At 38.3% G+C, this 14,626-nt stretch overlaps 1 protein-coding gene and 1 long non-coding RNA gene across 4 annotated transcripts in view; one reads left to right on the top strand and one right to left on the bottom strand.

Annotated features, from left to right (window-relative positions):
* The window catches only part of LOC145963208 (uncharacterized), a 29,034-nt gene extending 28,581 nt beyond the window's left edge, over nucleotides 1-453 (bottom strand). Inside the window, exon 1 of the long non-coding RNA XR_014436101.1 lies at nucleotides 285-453. This is a non-coding gene — a long non-coding RNA (uncharacterized LOC145963208). The remainder of the gene's footprint in view (nucleotides 1-284) is intronic.
* LOC145963201 (fibroblast growth factor receptor homolog 1) overlaps nucleotides 1-14,626 on the top strand; it is a 38,996-nt gene that overhangs the window by 14,308 nt on the left and 10,062 nt on the right. For 2 of the 3 annotated variants that reach the window (XM_083084912.1, XM_083084914.1), the window contains exon 2: nucleotides 9,864-10,000. In XM_083084912.1, the coding sequence (XP_082941038.1) occupies nucleotides 9,922-10,000 (79 nt within the window). In that variant the 5' untranslated portion in view covers nucleotides 9,864-9,921. Of the gene's footprint in view, nucleotides 1-899; nucleotides 1,191-9,863; nucleotides 10,001-14,626 lie in introns of those variants that run through there. The other variant, XM_083084913.1, reaches the window with a different exon arrangement.

The raw sequence follows: 14,626 nt of genomic DNA, 5'->3' as shown, positions 1-14,626 counted from the left end.
TCGCGAGCGGCATCGGCATCGGCCAAATACGGGGATAAGATGCGTTTCCGAGCTAGATTATCGCGGAAGGCGCGCGCAAAAATATAAACGTACTCGTATACATGTAAGCGCGCTCGAGATTTCCGTCAATGTTGCTCCAATACCGCGCGTCGAACATCTTAATTCACTCAGCGAATGCTCTATTCGTTATTCAACGAGTCTACGAGACGTATTTATGCCTCGATCTATGCTTTATGTACATCTTTCGCATCAGTAAACAGTGAAATTTGAAAAGGATCGTTTACCTTGGTCTCGGAAATATGGCGGTCGTCTTTCTCTCTCTCTCTCTCTCTCTCTCTCTCTCCTTGTCGTCGGCGATCGAATGGAAGATTTCCTCGACGATGCACTGATATTCACTTCCGTATAGTAACTGCATTTTTGCAGCTTTAAATCCGTACGGCACGCAACGGTAAATCGGATTGTACAAACTTTTTTTCCCGAATTAAAGATGACGCGACACGATTGCGCGGGTTACGCGGGAGAACTGACGCCTCGCGGGGGAGGGGGGCGCGAATCGCGAACGTTCGGCGTCGTACGATCATCTCCGCCAATGATAGGCGTCGACACATACGCGGGTATATTTCACGGTAATGGTCACGGTAAATAGTGCGAAAAGTTGGAGTAATTATTCATCTTGTTCACACGGAAACGCGCGACAGTCGTCTCGTCGGGATTAAGATCAACGCGTCGCGATTACGCGGGTAAATGCGAGAGAACGGACACCTTAAACGGAGGGAAGGGGGAGGGGAGAGGGAAGAAGGGGACGATTCGCGAACGTCCAATTATCTCCGCCAATCACCGACGTCGATACATACATGTATATTTCACGCAAATGGTACAAAAACTTACTTACCTCGTTCTCGCAAACAGAAATCGTCTCGTTAACGGTCGGAATGGTGGACAATTTTCTCGATGTTAGGCTACGTTTTCCGTAAATATATTTTTTTGAAAATCTTGACAGATGGAATTATACATTTCTTTTCGATTTAACGGAACATGGTGCGCGAGGACTGACATTTTACGCTAATGATCCACTCATATTCGACGTCGTTCGATCATCTCCGTCAATCATCACATCGGGACACTTAAGTGGTTATACCTAGTCAGCAAGTCGAAAAAAACGTATTTTTGGGGAATTTAAAAAAAATACGGTAAGTGAATATGGAAACACATTATTTCTCGAAAAAAGGTAAGATTTGAGGGTTGAGATAAGGGTTTTTTTCCTATTTTTTTTTTTACAATTCGTATATTTTATACATTTCAAGATTTCCACGTCACAAAATATATAAAAAATACGAGTTTTAATAAAATTGAAGAAAAAAGAAAGAGAGAGAGAGAGAGGGATTTTATATATTAAATATTCATCATTTCATATATTCTATTATCGTGATGTATATATGCTACATAATACGATAATCATTGGATATTTTTCTCAGCATTTCCTTCAATATTAGGCGTTTACTTGTGGATGATATATTTATTCGTTTAATTCTAAAATCGCAAGTTAGATTTAATGAGACAAGAAAGCGAGTATTGTAATCGTGTAATAATCACGATATAATTATAATCATATAATGATCACATCAATCACAGTGGTCGACTAATCTTGTTTTTATTATATCAAAAATACGAAACGTGCCGTGCGCGCGCGAGAGAAACAAAGAGGGAGAAGCAAGACTGGTCGCTTTGTTTGTTTACATTACGCGGTATTACGAATATAGCCATTTCGTTTAAAAGACGACATGAAATATTACATCGACCGAAGCAATTTCTGTATAAATTAAAGTAATCACATTAATAGAAATTATTTTATTGCGATAAGCAAATAGATCGTATTCTGTAAACTATTCTAAAATTATAAGCGATTCGTATCAAGGTTAGAAAGAGAGTTCAAATATTTCAAGAGTCTATTTATCTTTTTTTAACTCAATGTTCTCTACAATTCGCTTTAACTTTCTAATTTTGACTCAGTGATATAAACAGTTTCATTTTTTATAACTACATGATAATAACAGCCATATTTGATGCGTTTGAAATTTTAAAGTTGAATCATCGGTGTTTTAATAGAAATTCAAAAGCAGCTTATCACGCATGATTATTTATATTGCTTTGTATATGTATATTTTATCATGATTGAGCATTGTAAGTATCAAAAGAATCAGTCCATCATAATCGTAATACATTATAATTATATTACAATATTACAATCATGAAAATTATTTATCTCATCATAATCGAATTGCGAGATTTTAGATTAAATAAGAATGTATTCTCAACAAATAAGCATATAATATCGATGAGAAAAATATCAAATGATTGGCATGTTATGCGAAAATGCAATATATCGCATCGATAGTGCAAAACGTGCAATAATGTCGTCAAAAATAAATTCCACGTGACTACAGCAAACATTACTAAACGTATTAATATAATTACCAAGACTAAATATTATTTGCGAATAAATATTACTTTACGAATATTTAATATAACATATTAATTATTATCTTGCGACATTACACGAGTTTGTAGAGTTTGCTATGGATAAGTCGAATAATCACAAATCTTTGGAATTAAAATCGAGTTTCATTTATTTAGCGATACTTTTAGTTTAGCGAATGAGATGGAATCTCCAAATATATTTTATCGATGCGATAAAGATTGTCCTTTTTCTCTCGAATGTAATAGTAACGTATAGCGCTTTCGTGAAATCGGAGAATGCGCTCCACAGATAGGCCACCCACGTGTATCGCTCGGTTTCGTCGCGACGTCAAACTTGTTAACTCGCTTCGCGCTTAACCCCCATGGGGTTAAAACGGATACGTCCGCTAAGCGGCTTACTTTTTCGGGGGTCGACATCTTTCCGGACGAAATATACGAATAATATCTTAACACGCCACTCGAGACTCGCTTACAGACTGATTCGAGATGATCCGTTTCCTGTTCAGAGATGAATAAGCATAAGAGAGTAAATATCGAAAAGAATCATCGCGGAAAACGCGATGTAATTGCCTTTGACATAATTTTTTCATCTGTGTACAATTGCATAATTTTTGTTCTACAGCAATAAAGTTTGCGATTAGATTCATATGTTTAATTCAGTGCAAAAATTCAATGTAAGATGTAATACGAGTGATAGCTATCAACTATGAATATTCAACCAAAATACGCGCGTAAAAATTATTTATTCTTCGTATATGGCATTGCAATATTCTTTGCGTGCAAATATGTATTATGGTTTATCTCATTTTTTTATTTATGGACCACAATTTGTGATATAAAACGACACGGTTCTCGAAAACAAACAGTATCTTTTAGAAAAGTGGATTCCTTTCCTCTATAATACCTTGCGCTTTAGGTACCTCTTTGCTCCGTCTCTCTCAATCTTCCTTCCTAACGCGTCTTTTTTGTCCATCTGTTTTTCTTCTCGTCTTTGATCCGCGCCGCCCTCGAACGAGCTCTTTTAACGGCTAAGGTATCGAAATACTTTCGATTAGACGCCATTTCGAGCCGACGAAATTGTGTTTCTATCAGTTGCGGCTGTTCATAAATTTTTACACCCTCTCGTTCTCCCTTATCTCGAGGGTTACTTAACGGATATATATTTACGACTTTGCCGCTCTCAAAGTTTTGCCGTAAATTATACTCCGTGTTTCGGTATGTGTTTTTCATGTTTAAAATAATATTAAAAATCGCATTTACGGGTGAAAAGGATTCGAGTTGATGAGGAAGAAGCTTAGAAACACCTCTTTCTCCAAACACTCGTAGCGATGCCAGGAAGCGTACCTTGATTTATGCACGAAAGTTTAAGCACCGCGACGATCCTCTCTTTCCCGGTTCGTAGATTATCGTCGGAAATCTTGACGAGATCTACGAGATCCCCTACAAGGGAGTGTTCCTCGACCCTCGACAAATTGAATGAAATCGCTCCAACCTGTTTCATCACGGAGCCCGCGATCCGACGAATTCGACCATCCGTAATTATCGTGACGTAGGTCCGGGACCGGGACTTTGTCTCTCTAGACGCTAGGATATAATTTAAAACTCGATGACAATCGGCACTTTCCTTCAAAATTTTAATACCGGCGTTTTAGGTTGTCATCTCGCGTGCACCATCATCTTTGCGACAGAAAAGAGAGACGCTATATTAGAAAATTAGTTGAAGGCAAGCAAAAAGATGTCGCGTATACACAGAAAAAAAGGACATTCTTGTTTTGAAAATATATTTAGTTTTAACATGGAAATCTTGAAATGAGATTATATTGCGTTAATTAAAGAAAAGTATAATTGCTTGAATAATTGCTTACTTGAATGAAGCCATTTTATATAGTTCAATCGAGAAAAATATATTCTTACGATTTAAGATTTAATTTTCTCGAATGGAAAAGAAACTATGTTAGATAGAAAATAACATTTTTAAATCAAAGATTATAATTTTCTTAAAGTAGAATTAAATAATTATATATTCTTGAGGTGACAATTACAATATTAAAATAAAACGATAATATTGTTGAAATTTAAAATTATTAAATTCTTTTAAGAAGATTAGAAATTGTTGCGTATATGCGAAACAATGAACGCGTTAGTTTAAGTATATAAGTTTTGATTTGACACTTATTTTTTTTCTGTGTATACACTGCATATAGTGCTAACTTTACTTTTTCTTATTAATCCTTAAAATTATGTTATGCTATTTTTTCTAATGTGATATATATGCACATGCATGTTTCGATTAATTATTTTTGATTTGTAAATATCTAGAAAACAATTTTTTTACACACTGAAAAAATTGCGTTCTCAAACCCAAGAATATGCCACTTATCTTTAGAATATATACTAAAAAAGGAAGATCCTCTTGGCGCTATTTCTAAAGATAAGTGGCACATTCTTAAGTTGAGAATACAATTTTTTCAGTGCATAAATATATAAGAGAATTATATTATACATATATATAGAGAAATATAACTATATAATATATAAAAATGAGGTTTGCCCTCTCGTTATAAAGAGTTTGAAGAAAATCTCGAAAAGTGCTGGACGGATTTAGCGAAGGCGCGGGTTTTGTTTCGATGCCAGATTAGCATTCGCGCTAATGGAATCCCGTCTTCGTCGGGAGATTCCGAGCGTTGTTCGATGAGCTGTGCTTTAAATTATGGAAGCGAAGAAACGTAGGACGCATATGCGTATGCGTGTATGGGACGATTGTGCCGATGGGCACGAGACGAGAAAACGCTCGCATGGTTTTCGTTACGATACTTGGACGAGAACCAGACGCGCGTATTCTAGGGTACAACTCTCTGAGAACTATTATTCTTTGTCGTGGAGTAACGAGAAAGCTGCCGATAATTCGTCATGAAATATATTCCACTATTCGACGGAATCGCATCCCGTTTTCTCTCTCGAATCGATTTATGACACTCGTGGATTTAGTAAAAAAGGAAATATTTGTCGTACGCTGCGATATATTTTGTGAATCACTCGCAATATTTATAAGCGTTCTTTGTAGAAATTTAAATTGCATTGTCGATCGCCTCTGGGTAATTTTGCAATCGGCAAGATAAATTGGCAAATATGTTTTCAATTGTAAAACAACAGTGATACGATGTAATCTCGTAAAATAAGCTTACAACATTTGATTAACTTGTGCAAATTTATCTTACATGTTGCTGGCGTATTATTTTTGTATCAAAGTTATTCAAATTTGTTGCTCGAAATTAATTCATGCTTTCCGCAAATGGTTATTAATCTTTCTCTTGTACGCGAACAAATGTCTACGTGATTTCACGCACGAGATGTCATCAAAACATTGTAAATTGCTACTCGTCGAAGGAATCGTCGAATGATATCATTTTCCGCGGGACTTAAAGATGTTATACGCGAGCCAGGAATTTCATGATTATTGCTTGATCCGATTTGACGCGTCGAGAAAAAATAAATATTTACGATGCTCGTTAAGGTAGCTTTACGAGAGATCTCTTGTAAACCGGTCTCGCCCAAGAAAATCTTTGTATTGTCTTTCAAACTGATAATTTCCGCAAGATTTTCAAGAAGAGATGCGCGCATTAAAGTAAAAAAAATCCTGTACAACTCTTAAATTTTTCCTCGAATAAAAATATAAATGTGGCGTAATAGTAAACGAATAAATATGCAACATTTTACTTCCAACACATATTGGACATTAAATTATAATACTGCTCTTTCTCTCGTAAAATCCTATGGTCGTGTACATTGGAGAAAATATTTGCCACTGCTTTTGATTCGATAACACATACGTATACGCGGAACCATGCACATCCAGATACTCAAATGATGAAATTTACAAAGTAAAGACCTATTAATCGTCGGCTTTAAACAGGTAGATTACATCTTGTGTTGAGGAAATGGGAAGCGATTTATACAATATATACATATATATATGCGAGGCGAGGCTAATATTCTCGAATATATACGGGGTTGCCTCGCATCTATAAACGCGAAGAAATACCAATGTAAACGACGCCTGCCTCCTTTTATCGAGTAGTAAATTCTATGAAATATCAAATGTACGCGGACATGGACACTCTGCTCTCAATGTGTCGTTCTCGTCGCAATAATATTCTCGCAGATCGAGATTCTCGATTTTAACCGCGCGATCGTAAAACAGCTAATAGCGTGACTAGAATGATACGGAATACTTTACGCGTTCGTCGAGTGTAAAGCCGACGGCACACGATACGATTTTTCGTACTGGATTTGATAAGATTTAGTAAAATACTAAAAATGCACCAATCAGAATGCAGCATTTCTAATATTTTACTAAATCTTATCAAATCCAGTACGAAAAATTGTACCGTGTGCCGTAGGCTTTAAATTCCAGGAAGACATTCTCGCGTAATAAATTAGGATCATCGCGCAAACGATTCGATTATTAGCTACGTGTATGCATTACCGAGAATGCCACTCGCTATTGCGACGTTATACGCGATGCGTCCTGCGCGCTTGTTTATTTTTAAATCGAATATTTTAATACAAAGCTCTTTAGGCCGATTTTTATACGATGATCAAAATATTTACGCTTCGCTCGAAATTCCACGACCCACGCATACTTAAAATCGGCAAATTATTAGCGCGACGTTGCACCGAAATATGAAATTTCTCTAATATTAGCGACACACGTATTCCCGATCATCGTAATTTATTCTCGCCCGAATGCCAGCAAGCAAAATACGCGCACACGAATCGAAATAATATTTTTTGCGAAAAGTGATATTTATCTCATATATATGTTAATAAATAAATTGATAAATATAACGCAATGTGCATGATAATTTAGAGACATTTTGTACTAGAGACTCTTGTACTGATACAAGGAAATTATAATTCTGAATTAATTAATTATAATATTTTTCACGTTTCACAAATCCTTTTTTCTTTAAATACTTTAATCTTTGTAGCCCGGGAAATTAAAATTGTATTTTTAATTTTTATTACATGCATGTGCGTTCATATGTATATAAGAGAGACTGGAGATTTTAAAATGTAAATACTTGAAAGTAAACTCGCTTGATATTTATTAAAAAAACTATATCTTTTTATTACATTAAACATTCGCAAAGATAATTTTATATTATGCTAAAATAAAAAAATATATATTTTAAAATATATTTTGAAATGAAAAATGTAAATATTGTATGAATAAAGCTATTTGAATATAATTTTTTTCACACATAATGTCAGTCTTTTTGCATGTTTCAAAATTACTATTTTATTACGAATATTTCCGATGTAAATTTGCTTTGTACTTTTTGCAGTTATTTGAAAACTGCGAGCTCTCATATTGCGGCAGTATGGTCGCCAGATTTTCAATCACAAACTACCTGATTGTTTCTATAACGTCTGCTTGAAGAAAAATATGGTTTTCCCTCAGAGTTTCGCGTACACACACACACGCACACATCCCGGTGCCTTCTCTCGTTACCGAACCTTTTTCTAGCTTGCCTGGATATATTTGGAGAAAATCTTCTCACGACCGCGATCATTCGAGAGAGATGAAACATGGATATATGTATTTCGACAAGAGCGAGGGTATTTCTCTTTTTCATCGACGCAACAGGTGACGCGTCGATCCGAAGAACGTCCCAAGATGCCAAGACACCAAGAACCCGTGAAATTCTAAAAGCCCCCCAAAGGGAAGGTCGAATATTAATCGTCGCTGGATCGGTTATTTCTTTTTTTTCTTTCCTTCGGGTTGCGTACAGGCGTATATTCTTCTCTCGAGGGGTCGAGTTCTCGACGGAAGATGTGTCCGCGCGATCGTTAAGGCGTTTCAAAGAAAACAATCTGTCGAAAATTTCACCCTCGAGACGCTCTTCAACGGTCGTTAACGGCGTTACGGAAAAACAAATGCAATGTATAGGATGTATTAAATGTTCTTAAAAACAGAGTTGGGAACGTTACTTCAAAAAAGTAACGCGTTCCCGTTACCGTTACTTTTCGTGAAAAGTAACTCGTTACCGTTACCGTTACTAAGAAAGTAACGATTCGTTACTTTTTACAATACAAAAATTAAATTAATTTATTTTAAAATATAATTATTATTTTATAGTATTTATTATAGTTGATTTTAAAATATAATTATTACTTTTATATATTCGATAATTATAAATTATTCCATCATTGATGTTCTTCATATTCAATTTTTCATTTATTGTAATTTAGAAATTTTAGATTTATGAATACAGAGAAAAACATCATGCATGTATATAATTTTCCAAAATATTTGCACTGTTTTGTAATAAGAATAAATTTTTCAATTACTAAGGGGATACTATCCAGGATTACAAAATTAAAGTAACGATAAAAGTAACGGTTAAATTCGTTACCGTTACTGTAAAAATGTAACGACATTACCGTTACCGTTACAGACAGAAAAAAGTAACGATCGTTACCGAAAAAAAGTAACGGTAACGGTAACGACGTTACAAGTAACGCGTTACTTCCCAACTCTGCTTAAAAATATACAATTTTCTTCTCGTTGATTTCCGGGCGATTTTTCCCTCGCCAAGACTCTAGCCGAAGATTGAATAGATTGGCGATCGCGTGAATAATGAATCATTCGTGCAGGTCTGGTCGGCCCGGATTTACGATGACGATGATTTTCGAGAGTCGTGTTTTAAGGGTCGTCTACAATGGCCGTAGCATAAGGTTGTAAGGCCGTAGTCGTAAGAAATTGACCAATCCCAGTTGAAATTCAGGAGAATAATCAACTGTGTCTACGGCCTTACAACCTTATGCTACGGCTATAGTAGACGACCCTTAAGAGGGGCGAACGCGCATTTCCCGGACGGGAAGCAGCACGTGCGTAAAGCCGTGCGTTTGGCTCGGCGCTCCCAGGTCCGTATTTCAACGTGATCGTGTCTAAAATCGTTGGTCGGCGTGTCCTCGGCGAGTGCATCGTGTTTTCGTGTTTTGGCCGTCGGCCAGCGTTGGGAGACGCTCCTCGCGAAATAGAGAAAAAAAATACGACGAGGTCGCGCGATAGAAGAAAAGGAGGGAACGTGGAAGGAAACGAGCATTTTGCTCTTCTATTATTAATACCAACGTAAATTGCGAGTTTTTCATCCTCTTGAATACTTGATTAATTTTTACCGTGTTTCACATTTTTTACTTTCTTTTTTTTTTCTCTTTCTCTTCCCTCTCTTCGCGTCCTTTCTTCGTGGTAATCGTTGAATGGCAATCGTTTCCGTTGTTTCCAGAGTCGTCGGAAAAGAGAGAATTTTGTCTTTACTTTATCCTAGCATATACTCGAGGGGGAGAAGATAAACAAACTTTTCACGCTTCTGTTTCAGGAAATCACCCATGCCGCGATTATACTAACTACACGTGCCTGATATCGAACGAATCGAAATGGCGAAGATTTACCTCATCTTTGGAATTCTCGTTATCCTAGACGTCGGATTTTCGCAAGGACGAGTCCTTCGGCTGGGTAAGAAAATACATTTTATTAACTCTTGCAATATTTTTACGTTTTAAATTTTTCTTAAAAATATCTTTTCTACAAATTTCTTAGAAAAATCGTATAATTTTTTATTATTTGTTTAATAATAATATGTCAACATTTTATTAATACAAACATGAGCATTGCAGTCAAAAGTATTGCATATAATCACTTTTAGATACGAAAAAGTCATTTGAATAACAAATTCAATATTTCTATTTTTACTTATTTTTATTAAAACATAAAACGACAGTAATAAAATATAATTTGATATTATTTTTTTCATTAAAGTAACAATTTCCCTGTTTCTTTAAGCGATGCAGTATTTGTGTATGATCGATACTGTATACAAATAAAATGTAATAAATTATAGATTACAAAATGGTAATTTTATAAATGATTTAGAAGTTAATTCGTACAACATGCGTTTATTAATGCTTTCGAGTCGAGTTATATTTCGAGACTTTCCATAATTTAAAGAAGCGCTCTCGCGACGTTTTCTGAGAATATTTGTAAAGGGAAATGAAAGCACTGTTACGAAGCGAAATTTAACAAATATCGTGTTTAAAAATGACATCATGGAAACATGCGATTTTGTTATTGCCAAATAATTTGTTTCACGGTAAAGTCTCGTCGTTCTGCGGCGTAAAAATCGCGAGTAAAATTAAACGAGTGAATGCCACGAGACGCGCCTGGTACGCGGTCGTAGCGAGCCGAAGATTTGTAAAGGAAGTCTGCAACGTCATCCGGCGCCGTTCCGCGATATTTTTGTGTTGAAAAAGGAATAAGCGCGACGTGAAAAATAGCGCGGGGTAGAAGTCCCCCACCCCCTGACGAGGAAGCTAGTAGAGACGAAAGAGCGAAAGCCGGAAGTACAAGTGAGAAAGAAGCAAAGTGGAGGAATTTTGCGAGATTCCAGAGAAATACTTGCAACTTGAAAACCGATTATCGAGAAATTTATATTATTTTTTAATTGCGACCGAGCGGAAGGATATTTCTGCGCCGATTAAAAAAGGAAATTTTTTTGCTTCTCTGTAAATTCGAAACGTATTATATATAATATATTTAATCTCCTCTTGCGACGAAAATGTAACATTAATAAAATTTTCAACGTCCTTGTTATGACATTAAAGTTGTTGACGCAGTCGTTTAATGTTTCGAGAGAGGGTTAATGACACGGAAGAAAAGTAACGCACGTGGAGGTATTTTGTGAAATCTATACCGAGAAGCGTCGGCTTAATCGAGCTTTCGCGCCAGCGGCACTCGATCCGGGTTTATTTCCAGTCACGTCGCTCCCCCCCAGGCTTCATAGATACGATTTAATTATCGGCGCTTCCATTCTTGAGAAATCTCATCACGCGCGTCGGGAAATTGCCACGTAGATACATGCGTCTCGAAATCGCTATTTAAATCGCAATTGACTTGGCACTTGTCGATGTGCGACGATGTTCGAAGTAAACGTGACAGAGAGCATGATTACCGGACCCGATTGCCAAAACTAGGCGCGCTCTCGGAAATCGCAGCGTCGGCGGAGAAATGCACGCGGCGATAATTAGCGCGAGCGCGACGATAATTATATCCCGAGCGGACATAATTGCCGTAGCAACGTTCGTTGCGCGCGATGAGTCGCGTAAAAGGGATCATTCATCGCCATTTCGATCTCGGCAATTTTGGTTCCTCGACACGATCCTTGAATATTTCACTCGTCGATGCTCCTCCTACACCGTTACATAATTGTCGCGCCGTATTCGGCAAACAACGAGAGAGAGAGTGAGAGATAGACAAAATAGCGATGCCTGTTTATTGTTCTAAACAATGGAAATTTCTACGAAACGAGAGTTCGATATTGCTGGTCAAAGGTGGAAAGGCGCGGTCGAAAAATTTTCGACCGTCACATCTGGCGAACAGACGCGGCTTTGTAACGTGCGCCGTGCGTTGCCATTACGTTTCTACTATATTCCGTAGTTGGTACGTGCTCGAGAGTAGAAATTTCACTGGAATTTCAGCGCAACTACGGGACCACGTGCGTATAAACGTACGCGCCAGCGCATACACGGGGATCTCTCTCGTTACGTCGCGCGTTCTCGGAAAGCCTGAATATGTCGACCGAGATTCGTAATGTTGTCGATCGCGGTTCTCCCTTTATCGTTCTCTCTTGTCTTTTAACGCGATTGTCATTTTCAACGAATCCGATATTCCATCGTCCGCGGAAAATCGATACTTTGGCAAATAAATAACGTCGCGCATACAGCGAACGGGGAGAAACACGGTCTCTGGTACGATATGCGTATGAGCGTTATTATGATTGGGCTCAATTGTCCAATTGCCCGGTCATTGAATGCCGAGTCGGCTGCGATGCCGCTATTACCGAATCGCCAACAACGATATTCTCCCGACGCGGCGGTGGCGTACGAAACGCCATTTTCTCGGGCTAAATTCAGTGATGGACGAGGACGAAGAAGAGAGAAGGGGCTACCCTGCCGCGAGAGAACGCGATGAGAGCCACTGCCAATCTTTTGTCTATTAAATGTATTCAACAGCGTAATAGCGGTTGATATTACCAATTGGACAATGAAAGAGATGGCAGCGGAGCGCGATTTACGGGAGACGGGCGAGAGGGGAAAAGGGCGGAGAGGCTCGACCGAGGGAGGTGGAGATGGAGATTTCGCCAAGAGACGACGGTCCTGCCGGCTGATCGAGCGTCACTGCGGTTTTCCCGCTGGACCGATGCCCGCATCCCATCCATCTCGCTCGTTCGAAGATTGGAATCGTCAGAAAAACCACGTATATATCTCTCGTTTTATAAGAAGCGCGAATCGGAAAACCGATGCGGAAGAACGACTCGCAATCAGATCGCTTGAAACGAGCTTAGCTCTTTGAAAGAACGAGCGTTCTCTCGAGCGACGTTTCTTAATCCCTCGACAGTCGGATGATTCGTTTTTCAAGGTGTAATTATACGGATATATACATGTAGCCATCGTCTCACAGATTTCCGACCCGTCAACAATCTCGACATTTCTATCTGCCCTTCCTCTCTTTCTCTATCCGTAAATCTTCTCGTCTTTTCACCCCACGTGTTCGCTCCATTAAAGCAGGAGGGTTTCTAGGACGGAATCTTAATTAGATCATCGAGCCAGTTTCGTTGGCCTGTCTCTATTCTAATAGATGGGTCCAATATGCTTTAATATAATAATGCGATATCTTAATGCGAACGGGCGATGCGTTTAGACATTTTACGTGATTCCTTGCTAAAGACCGCGCTTTTTCTCGAATTGTTGCACGTATCGAATCTTTTCGAGAGAAAAATCGCAGACATTTTAGTGGTCGAAACACGCGCCGGTAATAAAACAAGGTAATTAGATCGCTGCCGTAAAGTAGTATCGCTAAAACTGGTCGGCAATAAACATTGTCAACTGCTATAAGAAATCGTCGCGAGACGCGTTTCAGTTGCGAAACTTTGAGCGCGCCGACAGGTTTCCGCGAAGAAACGTCGTCGCGCATTTATCCAAATAGGTGAACCTTCTATGAAATAAGCTGATGGTATCCGATGGAGAAAAAAAGAATCAGTCGGCGCGTTTGGCGTTTCCGCGCGAAGGGAGGAGGTGCCGCTCGCACAAGAGGGTTATCGTGTCTCGAATTTCTTCTTTTTGTCGAATCGTCTTCTCGCGTTAGATCGAGGACGATTCGCGGCACGAAGAAAGAGATTTCTCTTCCTCCTCTCCTGCCTCTCTCTCTCTTTCTCTCTTTCTCGTCGACGGATAAAGATGCTAAAAGTCGGTCGCGTGGGACGATCGTAATCCGACACCGCGAGGCACTCTTTCGAGGACGAGAAAGCTTCCTTGGGATGTCCATTTTTCTATGTTTTTTTATTCGTTATTTAAAAAATTTTGTCCACAAAGCGAGAATCAGTGATGCGTAATGGCAATCTGTCAACATTCGAGAGAGAGTCGTTTCTCGTTGTCGATTAATCATGCAAGTGTGACTTGCGTAATCCGGCTTGCGATTCCCTGTCTTCAACATTATTTGTTTTCGCGCTGTCTTTTTTTACGGATACATTTATCTCCAGGAAAATTTGCAGAAAAATTTCGAATCAAATATTTATTTAAAAATTCTTTAAAAAGCTGTATAAAGAGAGTTTATTCCGAAAGGTAATTGTGTAACGCAGGTTCTTCTAATATATCGCTTATAATTTTTTATTTTCCTCGCATTAACCTGATGTCTCGGCATTGCGAAAATTGTCATGCGACGTAAGACTACGATGATGGCTCGTTTCCATGAAAACGGAAAAACAAGAAGCAATTAAAGGAGCGTAAATCACGCTGTTCACGCGCAGTAGCTTACGTCTCGACGACTATTTCGGGCGAAGCGAGAGATCTGGTTCCATTTGAGGCAAGCGAGCGAGCGATGTAAAACGATTCGTTCCGTAAAATAACAACCCCGAGAGTACTCGTATTGTCTCGATCTCTGGAAGCATTTTAACGAAGCGTCTCGCGTTGCAATCTTATTACTTGACTCGACGGTTGAGCAAAACATCGTGCAACATTTACTTTCTCGCAAAAATCATCGAGATAATATCGAGATAGAATTTTTTTTTCATTTTTATTTCGATTCGAA

This window comes from Camponotus vicinus, unplaced genomic scaffold, assembly GCF_025532165.1.
Source record: "Camponotus vicinus isolate PSW18456_S1 unplaced genomic scaffold, iyCamVici1.0 SCAF_12, whole genome shotgun sequence".
Lineage (NCBI taxonomy): Eukaryota > Metazoa > Arthropoda > Insecta > Hymenoptera > Formicidae > Camponotus > Camponotus vicinus.
The sequence above is the reverse complement of the archived record's forward strand: the minus strand, read 5'-3'. Positions and strand labels throughout refer to the sequence as shown.